The following is a 15,651-nucleotide window of genomic DNA, read 5'->3' as shown; positions in this document are numbered from 1 at the left end:
CCTTCCTTTGCAAAATATTTGCAAGTACCTTGACTTCCTAACATGGAGTTGTTTAGCCTTACCTCAAAACCTCTTCTAAAGCCTCTCTCTTTAATTACATCTGAAAGCACAAAGCTCAAAGCTACTAAAGCCTAACAGTTGATGCAAGAATCAGAGTAGCTGTGTTTGTCACTTTCACAGATTTGCTCCTATTCCAGTAAGCAGTCAGTAAAGGGGTAAATACTTTGTGAAGAAAAAGTAATAGCTAAGCTGTAAAATAAAATCACAGCCATGTTTAAATATAAGCAGCACCATTAAGAATTGGTTAATGTAGTCCACCAAGGAGGTGGATCAGTGGTAGGGTGTTAGAAGTTTAGTGCAGGTGGTCTGAATTCCTTGTATTATTTTTTTTCAAGAGACTTTTCGGGACCATGTATTGTTTTTACACAAGGTGGAGCTGGTATAACTCCATCGCCTCCACTTGGATTGCTCCAGCTGTAGCATCCATGTGTAACTGAGGTGAAAGTCAAGCCAACACCTTTTAAAATCATTGTGTAGGCGGCGCTGAGCCAGGGATTCCCATCAGAAATGATTCCATAATCCTGCAGAGGTGTATAGACTTTTCAGCTAGGTAATTTGCTCAGCTGAATTTCTAGACTTTTTAATCTCAAGCTTTATTTTCATACCTTGGCCACTCTGAATTAGCTTGCTGCCTTTCACACACGGCCCCTCACGTGTACAGCCTCAGTCACTGGTATATCTGTGGAAGCACGGGCAGGTCGCAGTGGTCTGGACGCTTGGAATGCCCCCTCCAGCCAGAAGCCTGGAAGAGGAGTCACACGTGTGGGAAGTGCCCAGCGGCCCTGCCATGCCTTTCCTGAGCTCCTGCACACCCTTGTCCCCGCAGCTGACATCCCGTCCTGTGGGGCTGCAAACCACCGTGTGTGAGCTGCCGCCTCGGCGGGCCCCCCCTGTCAGCGGGGCCATGGTGCCAGCACAGCTCCATCGCGCTGCTCCCACGAGCAGTCCCCAGGGAACGCCAGCAGAGGATGGGGCTGGCTCAGACGGCACAGGAGGGCACCTGCGCAGCACCCAGGGAAGGGACTTGTGTCTTCCATGCTTCCACCTTTCCAATCCCGCTGTTGCACACAGGCGGCTCATGTGGATGGTGATGCCTGTGGCCGTGGCAGTCCTCTTCTGCGGGACCGCCATCATCGCAGAGCTCTCCGTCTGGGCTGCTACAGCCCACTTCCCTTGGGTGCCAGCGCCCAGCACGCAGTGGGTCCCAGTGTTTACCGTTGCGCTCCCCCCATGCGGCACGGCACGGCACATCGCCGCGCAGCGCTGGATGTCAGAGGAAGGTGCTGTCAGGACGGGTGTGCTGGTTCCAGGCGGCCTGCGTGGGTGTTGGAAAGGCCTCGTGCTTCTCCTGGCAAAGCCTCTGCCAGCGGCGCCTGTTGCCTTGTGGAGGAGTAAGGGCTCTGGCTTTCGGAGAAGGCACCCGGGCAACTGATAACATAAATATATCTTGCGCTTGCTTTGTTTCTGTATGTTTTAAGACCATCTCTCTCGGAAGGCCTCCCCTCCGCCCCTGTTTTTTTCTGCCTGCACAGCTGAAACAAAACCGGCGGTGGAGCCACCTTCTCTTGCAGGAGCCCGGCTGGCAGCAGCCTGCCCTGACCTGAGACACCAGCCATTGTTAAGGGTATAACACATTTACATATTTTGCAATAAAACATCAGTTATTTGCATTACTGTGTCAAGTTTTATTTGATTCTTTCACCTAAAAATGACTCATTTTCCTTTCTTGTATTTTAAAAACCAACTACTCTAAGCTTGTTTGAGAATAATCAAAAATTGCCCATTTAGCTAGAAGTCATTTTCTTTTCAAAAGGCAAATGTTATTTAATCTTTCAGCTGTTCATTGTGCCATCATAAATACTTTCTTTTCAGCACAGTTGTGGGGACTGAAATGAGCCCACTAATTGCCTCCCATTTCGACTGACATGTGGTGGTTTAGTGGAAAGAGAACACAGCGGGGAGAAGGAAATAGGAGGCTGAGAAAATGAGAGCTAATTATTTTCACTGCCTCATGTCAGGCTCTGTGTCAGCCTTGTTTTTACAAACTGGAAGGTTTAGCACTAAATAAAACAAACTGGCGTCATGTTTTTATATACTGGCAGTGTCATGGAAGCAGCTGCACATCTCAAAGACAATATAATGCCTGCATTCGCATGGACACCATCTGACAGCCACTGTGAGCCACTGCTAATGAGGATATCACAGTGGTGCCAAGTGAAAGGTGCTGAATTATGTATGATTCTTCATCAGTGCAGCAATAGTCCTGTACATCATTATGAGACATTGTTTTGCTGAAGAGATTAAAACATTCTTAGTTCCAGACCCTGCAACCTATACACGCTACAAGAGGTTATTAATGGAATTTTTAGGGAGAGTTTCTTGTGGATTTCTTTTTGGTTAAAAATATCTCATGGGACAAAGCCATGGTGGGTCATGACACTATATATATAAAGAAGAGAAGCAAATTAACCGTAATTGTGTTATCTTCCTTTAAATCCAGAATAATAAAATATAGTGTAGCAGGGTGATACATAATGATAAATAACCCAAGTGCTGTCACTGGATGTTCAACTCTAATGCCTTTAAAACAGCAGGTTTCAGCAGCTGAGATAGATAATAGCTAAGAATGTAAAGGAGCTTCTGGGGACCTAAATCATCAACATGCTACTACTTTTAGTACCAGCATGACCAACATTTTTTTCGTATTTGTTTCATCTTGCGTTACATCTTACTTTTCTTCTAATATTCAGTTGCCTGCTACGATGCCATTTCCATTTTTTCTTCAATCTTAAAAAAAAAAAAAAGAAGAAGAAAAAAAAAAGGTTTATTGCAACCACTGATTTTAAAATAATCCTGGATTTGGGCCTCCTTGAAAAACGGGGTGTCTCCCCAGCCAGAGTTTTTAAGCTGTTGTTGCAGGAGACATGTTTGTTGTTTAAAGCCTGTGCCTGATTTTCGTTTCCCTTTCCATTTTTGTTGCAGGCGCTAGCACATATGGGGTTAAAGTATTGTCACCACGGTGAGCTGGAGACTTAATTTTTAAAGAGTTCATGTTTTTCTGTTTTGAAGCTGGGGAGAGGTGGCTCAAAATACATGTATGATTTGCTTTTCTACAATCATTTGCAGAGGCTGCTGATTTATTTGCTTTGTCAAAGTGTTATTTGGAAATGTTTTTCACTCAAAGTTTTGCTGGTTGTGTCTCTCCGTTCTTAAACTGGGGTGTGTTTTTTTAAACAAAAAGCTGAAATTCTTTATTTCAATCAAAATGGAGCAGGTACATATTGGGAGGGATTTTAATGCTTGAATTACAAGATGTCTAGGGAAATCTCTTTGAAGGACTTGTATAAGTACATTTATCAACCAGACCTTTTGAACAAGCCATTTCCAAATTATTTTCCCACATACATCTGGTACTAAATAGAGTCTCGATCCAAGAAATCTTACGACTTCAATTCAAAGAATTGAAAGACGTATACTTGATTATTCTAGCCAATTTTTTTGCTTAAGTAGCTAAGTGTCTCTTTCCTATTTGTTGCTAAATAAGAACCTAAAACTCGATCGGAAACCAGGGAAATATATCCCTTTCTGCCGCACACAAATCTCACATTAGTAACTGTGTGGTTGAACAAAATTATTACCAAGTTTGTAAGACAAGTAGCCACCTACCTATCTCAGATATTTCCCAAGTGCCTTGATTGAAAGTCACCTAGCTGGTGTCTTTTCTCCTTCCTTCCTTCCTTCTTTCTTTCTGTCTTTTCTATCTTTTCTCTTTTTCTCCCAGCCTCCCCTTCCCTTTCTCTCCCCTCTTTATTTCCCTGCCTGCCATTCTGTCGTTTTCTCTCTCCTTTCCTCTGATGATTTCACAGCAACACAATATGAACATCTTTCTAAATAAAACAAGACACGTATTCTTGAGCGACCAGAGAAGGTGTGCTTAGTGTGGTAATTTGCCTTTTTGGTATCTGTGCGGTGTGGCTGGAGAGGACTCCAAGGAGGACCGAAGGTTTGGGGGCTGGATCTGAAGGACAGGAGAGTGTATTCCTTTCTCTGAAGCTGCAGTTGGGCACTGGGGAAGGCGGTGTTTGTGCAGGGCTCGAGCATCCACAGCTGCGTGGGGCAGCCTGATTCGTTACTGCACGGAGCGGGCTCCTGCGTGTGTGGCGGAGCCGGTGAGGGCCGGGCACGGGCAGGGGCCCGCAGCCTGCCAGACCCTGGATTTACACAGCTTGTCAGCCTTTTCTTTAGAGGTGGTCGTGTGATTTATGTTGTTTATTAAAATGAGCTCACGTTTGTCAGATCTATAGGAAGGGTCTGTAGAGAGATGTGAGTGAACAGCACAAAATCCTGAGTTGTGAGGGCACAGGAGCCCTGGCACAAAGCGTAGCTCTGGCTCTCGGGTGCTTGGCACTGGTTTCACAGCAGGAGATGCGCTGAATTAACTGGAGGGTAGTATTTTATGTCAATGTTTTGTTCTTTCCTTGGCTCAGGTGTTTTTGTAAAACTTAGAAATGTCACCAAGTGCCTTGTCTCTAATCTCAGGTTTGATCTGCAATAGGAAATCCAGGTAGCATGAATTTAGGAAGTCCTGCAAAAACGTCTGGCAACAAAGACGGTGGTGCAGGTTGAGGAGCACAATCTGAGAGGCGAGGAGGAGCCAAAGACAACTCGCCTTGCTGTTGCTGTCCAGTTACATAGCGCCTGTGGTCCTCAGCCAGCATCAGGGCCAGTGTGTCATGCTCTTCCTACCTGGGAAGAGACAGGCTTAACCCTAGGTTAGCTCATACCCAAAAAAGCAGGGGAGAAAAGGGACATGCAAAGAGATACAGTCCATGATTAGGAAACGGGGGCACAAGGCAACTTCGGCACCTTGTCAGATTGTGCAGGAAGCTGATGGTAGAACTGGAAACTGAACTTGGTGCCTCCGAGTCTCGGTCTGATACCCTGACCACTGGACCACAGTTCCCATCACTCAAACGTGCACCGGGGTGATGCAAAAACCAATTCACACGTCCACTCTGCTCATAAAATGTGGAAGCTTTCAATGGGGACAGATGGACACACAGGGCCAAATGCTTTCATAAGCATAATTTGTTGTTGCGGTTCGGAAATGATTATACTCCAGTTTTCTTTCATCTTGGAATTGCCAATTCAATGCCTGATTGAAAGCTTTGAGACTTCTGAGGGCTGAGCTCCTACGTTACATTTATGAGAGATGCACGTGCAAACACTAGCAGATAATCGCATGTGCGAACGGATACTTTTTAGGCTGCTGTACATTTGTGTGTGCAAATAACTGCTTACGCAAGCCTTTGACCCTAAGCGGCCATCTGTGTCCCCATTGAAAGTTTTTTGCATTTTCTGTGCGGAATTGAGGAGAAGACTGCCTCCCACAAATGCTGAGACCGCACCTGCCTGGCTGGTGGCACGCGGCGGGGACAGAGCCTCCTGAACCCCTGGCGTGTCTGGAGGAGCTCCTTGTCTGAGGGGCAGATCCCTCCTGTCTGCATGGAGGTGGAGACACTCTGCTTCACTGCAGCCTCTGTTGTCCCTCAGGGGACCGATTTTTGGAGGAGCTCAGTGCACCGGACCGTATCTAACCCCCAAAGCACCTGCCAGGCACACCAGCGGATGTCGGCTGGTTTGCACCACGGACAGGCAGTTGCCAGTCCCCAGTGGGAGCCTCCCTGGGCACAGGCACAAACCTTGGTCCCAGCACCTAGCCTGCATGGGATGTCCTGCAGGATGCTGCCAGAGCTGTCAGCTTCTGTAGGCTCACACCCATGCAAAGTGTTGGATGTTGGCCCCACATTCAGCTCATAGGATTATTTAAGGATACCTTTCATTGCTTTGGTTTATTAGATTCACTATGGTTATTTTCTAAGCTGAGCTTGCTTATAATTAATAGTGCAGTTGAGGTGAGCAGAAGTTGCTGCCTAGTGCTTTGCTGGGCACTCGGTATCTGAAGTAACTGAGCTGTGATAACCAGCTCACCCTCCTGTCCATTATCTGAGCAACTGTCTTAACGGTGTTTCACAGACCCTCTGGTCATTCGTTCCTGGGTTCACCAGGAAGGTGTCCCTGGGGCTGGCTGCCAGCACTGGCTGTGACCCCACGTGACGGCTCCCACCGCTGCCCTGTGCCTCCACCGCCACGCGGGTGGGCAGAGCTCCCACGCCGCTCACGTGAATGGGCTGTCTGGCCAGGTGGGTGAAGCCACCGTCCTCCTGGTGGCTCCCTTCAGGAGATCCACACCTCTGAAGACATCCAGACCTGTCCACGTAGCGACTGTCTCTCGGGCTGAGCTAGGAGGAAAGCAAACAAGAGAACCTGAGGGTTTTCCGGTATCAACACTTTTACTGGAAAACATGCATGTCCTAAAATATGTATAAGTTCCTTATCTTTCTCCTTGGGTTATTTTTTGCCTCCATATATTGAGGATTAGGTTTTGGGTTGTTTTGGCTTTTGGTTTTGTTTCATTTTGTTGTTGTTGTTGTTGTTGGGTTTTTTTTTTAATTTGTATTCTAACAATCCAGCATTCTTTTTTTATTATTCATAGGATTGTAAATGGAAAATGTACATGGAGATGGACGGGGATGAAATTGCAATAACCTACATAAAAGATGTGACATTCAACACTAACCTACCTGATGTAGAGATTTTAAAGATGACAAAGGTATTTACAGCCTTAAAGCTTTCACGAATTCACAGATCTCAAACAAAGACATTAAAATACCACAGCAGTCGACTTTTGTGCTTTCGGAAGCTCAATCTCTTGACAGCTTTTAAATAAAATGCACATTTTAAACAGATTTGTATCATAATAGGAGTTAGGTATTTTGGTTCTCTTTTAAGCTGACAATAATGTTAACAATAGAAAAATAAGAGAAGGAACTAATTTATATTTTCTTGTTTTAATTCCATGTTATATCCTCTGAATTTATTACCACTTTTAAAGAAAAGAATGTTCAAAAAATTACTTTCCTTTTCAAGAGAAAAAAGCTGATTTAAATGTTCCAGTTTGAAACTTGATGTGATTTGTCTGGGTTGGGGTTTTTTTCCTCTCTTTATCTTTTTTTGACATGGTTTCAGAACTTTTACGTGGTTCTAAAACTCCCTCTTTCATGCAACAATGGGTTGCAAAGACTGAAACCCATCAACAGACAGTACAGCACTGAACATCTGCAATTCAGTGTCACTGGGCATTTTACCTTATTTCAGAACCTGCCTGCAAATATTTACCAGCCAGCATTTAGACTGCTTTTACCGTAAGCAACAGAGGCTTTGTAAATGCAGAGGGTATTCTGTTTGCTGATATTTTAATTGTTTGGTTTTGTTAATGTGCTCCACTTCATAACAGCTAACAAAATAAATTTCTAAATGAAAAAGTATACAGTTTGATTACTAATTAGAATGCTGCTCCACTGTGCACTGATAAAAACCCTCAAACTCCTGAATGCTTTTATCTGTGATTTTTTTTGGCAAAATTTTGGTGGAACCTTGGTTATTTTTTCTAAAGGAAAAACTGAAAATCAGATTCTCAACAGTCAGAACTTTAAGGAAAATGTAAGAGATGAGTACTTGCCAAGAAGTATTCTAATATTTAATTCACACTAGTACTATGTTTATAGTTAGTGATTTCTGGAACAACACCTGTGATTTTTTAAACTACTACTATTGTTGTTGTTGTTGTTATTATTATTATTATTATTATTTTGCAAAATACTTTTCTCTTTAATTTTCAACTTAGACATTTTAATTTTTTCCTTTAAAAAAAGGCTTACAGTTATATAAACTAATAGCTAGATACAATAACATTAATTTTTCACATACTTCAATGTTTTTATATCTGTCAGTGAACACCTCTGAGACTCTCTAGATTTTGTTCTTGCTGGCCTCTGTAAGTCTAGCAGAAAAGAACTGTACATGCACAATAATGAAAAAGGTTTATGCCCCCATGAAAACATTACACATTGTCTTACCTCCTGTCTGTTATTTATAGAAATCTCTTCTCAGTTTCCTTTGGTAAACAAGGAAGTAAATAATTCCTAAATGTATTGCTTTGTCTCATAAGATTTAAAGAAAAGTAGTGCTGTTAACAATACAGAAACGGATGAAAAAAGCAGATGTTAAAAATATCTTTAGGGTATTTCAGAAACAAGTCAGGAGATGAAGAGCACCTTATAAAACTCCTAACATGTTTTTTTCAGCCACCGTTTGTGATGGAGAAATGGATTGTGGGGATAGAAGAACACCAGTCTGTTGAATGTGTTGTTACATATGAGGTAAGCTCTAAGAAACAAATTAAAGAAGTGTTTATCCAAGATAAAACCTACATGGGAGGTGTGGAAATAGCATCCTTTGGCTTTGTTATATCCTATAATCAAGTCTCAGCAGCCTGTAATTAATTGTAAAATCTAAAGTTCAGAGCAAAAGCTGAATAAGGTTTACAGAGACAACATCCTCAGCCTGCTGCCTGGGACGGCTCTTTTTCTCAAGGACGAAAACTCCTTTTGCTTGAAGGGTAATGGCAGTGTTGTTTGCATTACTTGAAGAGACTGGTTTTTTACCTTTTCAGTGAAGTGCTAATTAGGAGAGCAGAGAAGCAACAGGATAAGAAAGAAAGTGAAAAGTCAAAAGTAAAATAAGATAAAATGAAACCAGGAATAGAATTTAAAGTGATAGAAGTTAGTCTTTGTAAAAGGAGTTTGCGGTTAATTACAAATGTGCTTCTATAGAGACCAATGGTGTTTGTCACAAGGAGGCTAATCACTGGGATTCCAGCTCTGTCCTGAGCAGGGATTCAAGAAGTGATGGAGAGACAGAGAAATCCGGGACCTCACTTGTCTGTCTCAGAAGTGGAGAACAGTAGTTTTCTTTCAGCCTGAAGTTTCTTGCAAGAGTCATAGGTTCTTGACAGCAAATTGAAGAGCTTGATACTCCAGGAAAGTTTTGTGGAGGGTCCCCCCACAAAGATACCTGCTTAGTCCTACCTCTTTTAGCAGAAAGCACTGCCTGTTTGATGCTCACATTAATATAACTAGTAAAATATCTTTTTGTGTTTGTAGAGGAAGGCCTTCAGATCTTTCCTCCACATGGTACATGAATTGAAACAGTTATTCACTACCACATTTTTAGCATAATCACAAAATACCAGCCAAAATTATCTAGTCTAAAAATACTTGAGGACTGGCTGAGTGGTTTTGCAAAACAGACTCTATATTGAAAATGCTGCTGCTGCTCGGGCACTAGTGGAAGTTCCCTCTTAGGAGAGCTTAGTGGGTTGTGTGTTATTATGTCCTCATGCTTGTTGTGTCCTTCCTGAGCAGAGTGATGTTAGAGCTCCCAAAACCACCAGGCACGTCCAAGCTATCTGCTGGAGCAAGGTGAAAGCGCAGGACGAGGTTGAGACAGTGCAGCTCATGATCCAAACCTCGCTCCCCAACTCGGAGGGGAATTCACGGAGCAGATCCAACTCAAGTAAGACAATACATGCAAACTTCATTGCTGATGTCATGTCGTGGTTTAACCCCAGCCAGTAACTAAGTACCATGCAGCCACCTGGAGGGATGGGGAGGAGAGTCGGAAAGGAATGTAAAACTCAAGTGTTGGTATAAGTACAATTTAATAATTGAAATAAAATAAAACAAAACCAATAATAATTATAATAATAACAGTTATCATGAAAAGGAGGGAGAAGGGGAGAGGAATGGAATCCAAAGGGAAGGGAGAAAGAAAACAAGTGATGCACAATACAACTGCTTCCCACTGGCTGTTTTGAGGATTTGGGGAGCCAGTGCTTTCAGCAGCTTTTATCCTGGCTTCCTTTCCCTGCAATGCAAATTCAGCAGGAGTGCTTTGGCCAGCTCCTTCCTCCTGCTCTTGGCCACCCAGCACACAGGGAGCTATGCACAGATGTTGTGCTTGGATACAGAGCCCTTCCTGGAAGAGATGTTTGGGTGCAGATTGCTCTTGGTCTGGCCAGTGCTCTTGCAGAGGGGGACACACATACCAAGGCTGTAGCCTCAGAAACTGCACATGGGTTGGCAAAAAGTCCGCTGTGGGTGATACGCTGTTCTGACAGGTACATGCTGCCAGCCTGGCAGACCCCATAGTGCTCCTGATGTCCTGCTGTCTGCGAGGAGGAGTGAAGTCTTCTTCCACAGCTCAGCCTGCCCGTTTGAACCAGCCCTGGTTCATCATTATCTGACTCTGGAATAGTGTTTGGTTATGGCTTCTGGGGCTTGACTTGTTCAGTGAGATACATTTAATAATACAGTGGGCTTTATGCTGCAGTCTTCATTTCCTAACTAAAGTATGCTACTCACATAGTCAAACTCAACTCAGTTGACTCTAGCACAGTTCTTCCTTTAAGATCTGCTGTTCTTTTTGTAAAGGTGTTTGTTAACCAAAGCTGTGTTTCTGATTGAGTTCACAGAAATGTTTGGGTTGGGACAGCTGAGGGGCAGCACAGGAGCTGGAACAAAATACCCGTCAGCGGAGGGTGAATTTCTCTGATTTTACACTACTGCCAAATGTAGAATGGTCTTGAGAATTGAGAGGTGCTGGGTTTTGACTACTAACACATCTAAAATGGATGGTCTTATTCCTAAGCCATTGTGATCCTTTAGCAACACAAGTGTGTTCGGTAATGCAGATGGGACCTAAAGCATGTCCTAAAAGATACATTTTCACTGTGGATTAGCTCTGCTGATGGAGATTACCCTAGTTTCAGGGTGATGAGCCGTACAGCCATACCAAAGTGTGGTAGTTGGCTCTGCCACAGTAAGCTGGGCTGCTTTCATTTTTTTGCAGCAAGCAGTGGGAGGGCTTTGTCTGCCTGTCCTTTTGGCACATGGAGGAGTTACAAGAAGGCACTAATATATTGTCGGCACCCAAGTGGATAGGCATGGTTCAGAGGAGGTGGGTTACCAGGCAGCGTGAAAGCTGTGCCTCAGCTCTACCAAGCCTTCTGGCCTGTCTTCTTTACCAGACCACCCACCTCAGATTTAAACCGCCACCAAATCCAAGCACAATGATAAGGATACCTGTCTGAGAGGCTAAAATAACCAGTAGTGAAGGTACTACCTCTGTGGGCTGCCACACAGAGCATTTAACTCATCATACAGAGTTGGTGGCTCAGAGGCCACATGAGGGAGAAGCCCCCAGCCCACAGGAGGTGCGAGGCAGCCCACAGGGCAGTCAGGGAGGTTCCCTGATGGGCAACTGGTCCCTTGGCTGGCGACTGCAGCTGGCCACAAGGAGCAGGGACTGAACAGCCTGAAGACACTGGAGGGAGCTCCGCGTTCAGGACAGCATCGGCACTGGTCCTACAGGGCATGTCGTGGCCACCTGAAAGCTGATAACATGTGAAGACCCAAACTCAAGTCCTGAGCCTGCTGCCTGCAGGTTTATGAGTCCTGTGTTTTACGTCCACAACCTGGGTAGGAGGGCACGTGGGAACGGCAGAGGAGATGGTGTCTAGTGAGTACATTTCAGCATGCACGTTTCTTTTGAAACCATGACTTTCAAGGAGGTTAAGAAGCAGAGAAGGCAATTCCCATCTGTCTTTCCATGAAAGGAGGTTCCTCTCTCAGTGCAGCTAGAGCTATCTGCTGTGGTGGTGTCACGCTCGCACCTTGACAGGAAACACAGTTTCCTTTTGATGTATTTGACATTAAGTTGAAGTGATTTAATTCTCTTAGGATTCAAACAAAGTCTGGGGAAAGGAGGAATGGAAGAGACCATCCATTACATCTTAACAGGAACAATCCTAAGGAGGACAAAGCCGCTAACCAGCTCCCACAGAACTCCCCGCAGCCAATTGCAGCATTGCAGCGAGAGGCAGAGGGCTCACAGCATGCGAGTTTTTCCCTGGAAAACCAGCAAAAGGCGAGATTAGAGCTGGAGTCTTCTGTTGAAGACAATAACATTTCAGTCATGTTTATGCTGCTTCAAGCTGGCAGGGTTATCCTTTCCTGTTGGAATGATTAGCAATCTTTAGGGACAAATCTCTCTAGGCCAAAATAATTCAAGCTGCTGCCTATGGGTTTTTGGCCAGAGCTGTGGCCTTGGATAAGAGGAATTCCTGGTCTCTGCTCTACCCATAAAGTAGCAAACTAGGCAGTCCTCGAAGTTCAAATGGAAAATGTACAACTGTTGTATCTGCTGTAGGCTTTCATGCAAACCACAGGACTGAGTTTCAAAAGCACTTCAGTCTGATCTCTGGGAGCTACAACTTCTGTTACAACCCCAGAGCTGTGACAGGAGGTGTGAGGGAACTGTAATAGCCCAAGTTGCTGACAGTTAAGCACTGCCTGAGCTATCCTGCCTGAAGCCAGCTGCCTCACTGATTTTCCTAAGCTGGGGCTTAGACTCAGTATCTGGAGCATGCAAAGTAGATTGACTTCTGAATTTGTAGTAACAACAACAGCTGAAGTGGCTCTGGTTGTTGTGGTGTGTAGCCCTTTGAAGAGGAAATGGAGTGAGAGGAGGGAGTGTGGCTGCTGCAGCAGGGGTTTGCGCTGGGGTCTGCACTGCCTCCGTCTGCGCTCAGCTGTGAGCGGTGTGACTGTGCTGGCTGGGAGAGACGCAGGTGGAGAGCAATGCAGTGGTGCCAACACCTTGGAGTGCCCACTCCATGCCTGCACTGGAGGTCTCCAGGCTCTTTTGCAATGAAAGCTGTGGAGAAATCTGCCGAGGCTGCCAGGAGCATCACAAGAAATGTTTAAAATCAGGTTGGGTTAAAAACACTGGGAGGGACTTGGGAGTGGGAACCCACCTGAGCAGCCAAATGGATGGTTCAGCAAGCGTCTTCTAGTCTAAGCTCCATAATCAGCACTGGCATCATAGATATTTGCATCACTTGCTATTTTAAAAGTCCAACATTGTGTTCAACAATAATATTGAACATATTCAAAACTAGGACAATTTGCTGCAAAGCTGGGAGGGAAGGGGTGCTTTAAGTTGTGTTGAGGTTCTTTCAAGAGAAACCCTGGTACCTAACCTCACACCTTTGGTAAACCAGGGAGCAGTTTTCCATCAGTTCACAGAAAGCTGACTCCATTTCTGTTTCCCTGCCAGGTGTGGACAGCCAGTGGATGCAGACACTGCGGATGCACCAAATAGCGAAAGCCATTTCTCTCCAGCACGGCCACCCGCACAGCCCAACCACCGTCACCCACTACCTGCCCTACCTTCACAGCCAGGACTCCTACGCTGCTGCCGTGAGGAGGACACGTGGCCCCGTCAGTTACCAGTTCACATCCATCAGCCACTCCAGAAACTCCTCTCCCCTCTCGCACGGTTTGATGAGAAACCTCTCGAATCTGCAGCTGAACTCGAAAGGCAGCAGCACCTCCAGCACAGCCTCTGACACCCCTTCGGAGAGGGACAGGTCTGCCGGCAAAGGCCGGAACACCTCGCACAGCGGTAACTCCTGCAGCTCCTCGGACGGGCGGCACAGCGGGACCAGCTCCCCAGTGCCCCCCCGGCACTCGGGAAGAGCTGGCAGGACTTCCTTGCCAGCAGCCCCCCCGGCATACCAGCACCGCAGGTACCCCCGTGCCCCCCCCCAGCCCAACGCCATCCCGGGCATGCCCCCGCAGGGCGAGAGCGAGCCCAGGAGGGGCGAAGGGGAGAGCAGGGTCGGCGAGGGCGGGTGGATAAGGGTGCAGCACGCAAAGAAGCCACACAGGCAGGTGGCCGGCAAGGCGGGGAGGGAGAGGCCCAGGGGGAGCTGGCGGGGCCGGAGGACGTTCTGAGGACGGTGGTTGCCCCTTAATTTAACTGAACGTTCAGCCTAGAGAAGATGTGCGTGCTCCTACTCAATTCGCCACATGGAAGCCAGACTTCGCATCCTCGCTGGCCGGTGCGGCCTGGGGCCTGCCGGTGGAAGGGGACGGCTGCCCACCTCTCCTGTCACGCTTGGTGCCGAGGGATTTAATCTGATTTTCTCCCCACTGTTTGGCTGCTCCTGTTCTTAGCTGACTGGATATCCACTGATTTGCTTAATATTTCAACAATAAAATCAGTAAGGCATAGCCAGGTGCCACAACAGAAGGCTCTCCATTTCATCCTTAAAGAAGGAGTTGTGCTGCTACGTCTCCCCTTGCCTTGCTTACATCTCCAGATGCCGAGTCCAGCTCTGAGCAGGGTCTCCCCACCCCTTGTTCCATCTGCATCTGTCAGGGCTATAGGAAGAGGTCGTATTTTTATCAGATGAACATAGTCTGAAAAACAGGAACACAGGGAGATTTTCCTGCAGGTCCACTCCAGTAGCTTTACTTCTCCACTTCAGCTCGCCATCCCCTCTCAGGAATTTCTCACCTTGCTCTTTACTAAAAGCCCCGATACCACTGAGCACGCTCCATCGTGTACACAGCTGTAATCAGAAGGAGAAACAAAACCTAGGCTTTATTCTTTTGAGGGGAAAAATTAAAATAGAGGGAGAAAAAGGTTATCACCGTTACACAGTTACTTTATCACAGTTACATCTGTCCCCACTGAGGTCTATGATAGCATTTATTCCAGGGCAGCAGGAATTTTTAATTGAATTTTTAAATGTGGCCAGACTGTGTCGCTTTTGTCTTTCAGTCTTTAGGTAGTAAAGGCAAGGTCAGCAAAGTTTCTGATTAATGTGGTCTTTAGCTCCACTGAGAACAAAGACACAGCTGTACACTCACTTGACATCAGAAGGTTTCTTCATGGCCTTTTCACTCCAAGTTGATTTCACACAATTAAAAAGGAAAAAAAAAAAAAGTTAGGGTTTCCCAAGATGCAAGAAGGTGAAAAAAAAAGGAAGACACAGATAAAGGAAGCTGAACCCAAAGAACACATGGTACCCTCTGAAAGCCAAGAAACTGTACATTAGAGATACCTTTGAACAAGGTGCTACATACAATTCATGCCAACCAGTGCTTGCTGGCATGCAGTTGTGAGCAATGCTGGAGGAGCTGCCGGCACATCACCCCCTCGATAACCCCTATCACCATAGCCCCATCACTGAATGTTCAAAAGGAAATGTAAATTCCCTGCTCCACACAAAGGCCACTCCTGGGGGTATGTGCAGCTCTCCTCCCTCTGATTCCCACCAGCCCCAATGAGGGCCGAGTCCCGTGGTGGGTTTCTCAACACCTACTTGAGTGAACTGGGACATTTCATGAGATCAGGACAGGGTCCACCAAAACCAATGGAGCAGGACACAACTGATAACAAGTGTCAGGAATTGAATCTGTCCTTTAAGCAGCTTTTCCTCTAACAACAGTTAGGAGCAGAAAAAATACTAGGAAGCTTTACCTGGAAGTGAATGGGACTGCATGTGAAGCTCTGTGATAACAAAGCTTGCAGCTTGCCTGTGGCTTCAGAGTGGTTGAAAGCTGGTTAGTAACCCAGCTTCTGGCCCTGGTTTATTGAACCTGACAACTAGTTTGGGGGACATAGACAATCCACCATTGGGTGTTTCTCTGACACAACTTAGCAGGAGACCGGGATTTTTCTAGGTTGGGGAATCCTTCCCTAACATCTTTTGCCATGACCAAAATGGGCCGGAGGGTACCAGCTGATAGTAACTGCCACTGAGAGCACTTGCTAGAA

General features: G+C 45.8%; 1 protein-coding gene across 3 annotated transcripts in view; it reads left to right on the top strand.

Annotated features, from left to right (window-relative positions):
• The window catches only part of MAP3K20 (mitogen-activated protein kinase kinase kinase 20), a 92,651-nt gene extending 78,154 nt beyond the window's left edge, over positions 1 to 14,497 (top strand). For 2 of the 3 annotated variants that reach the window (XM_055811600.1, XM_055811599.1), the window contains 4 exons: positions 6,617 to 6,733; positions 8,268 to 8,342; positions 9,387 to 9,537; positions 13,141 to 14,497. In XM_055811600.1, coding sequence (XP_055667575.1) covers positions 6,617 to 6,733; positions 8,268 to 8,342; positions 9,387 to 9,537; positions 13,141 to 13,820 — 1,023 coding nt within the window. In that variant the 3' untranslated portion in view covers positions 13,821 to 14,497. The remainder of the gene's footprint in view (positions 1 to 6,616; positions 6,734 to 8,267; positions 8,343 to 9,386; positions 9,538 to 13,140) is intronic. The other variant, XM_055811601.1, reaches the window with a different exon arrangement.
• Positions 14,498 to 15,651: the final 1,154 nt, after the last annotated feature.

Source organism: Falco peregrinus, chromosome 8 (assembly GCF_023634155.1).
Source record: "Falco peregrinus isolate bFalPer1 chromosome 8, bFalPer1.pri, whole genome shotgun sequence".
NCBI lineage: Eukaryota > Metazoa > Chordata > Aves > Falconiformes > Falconidae > Falco > Falco peregrinus.
Note: the sequence above shows the minus strand (reverse complement) of the source record. Positions and strands in the feature narration are given on the sequence as shown.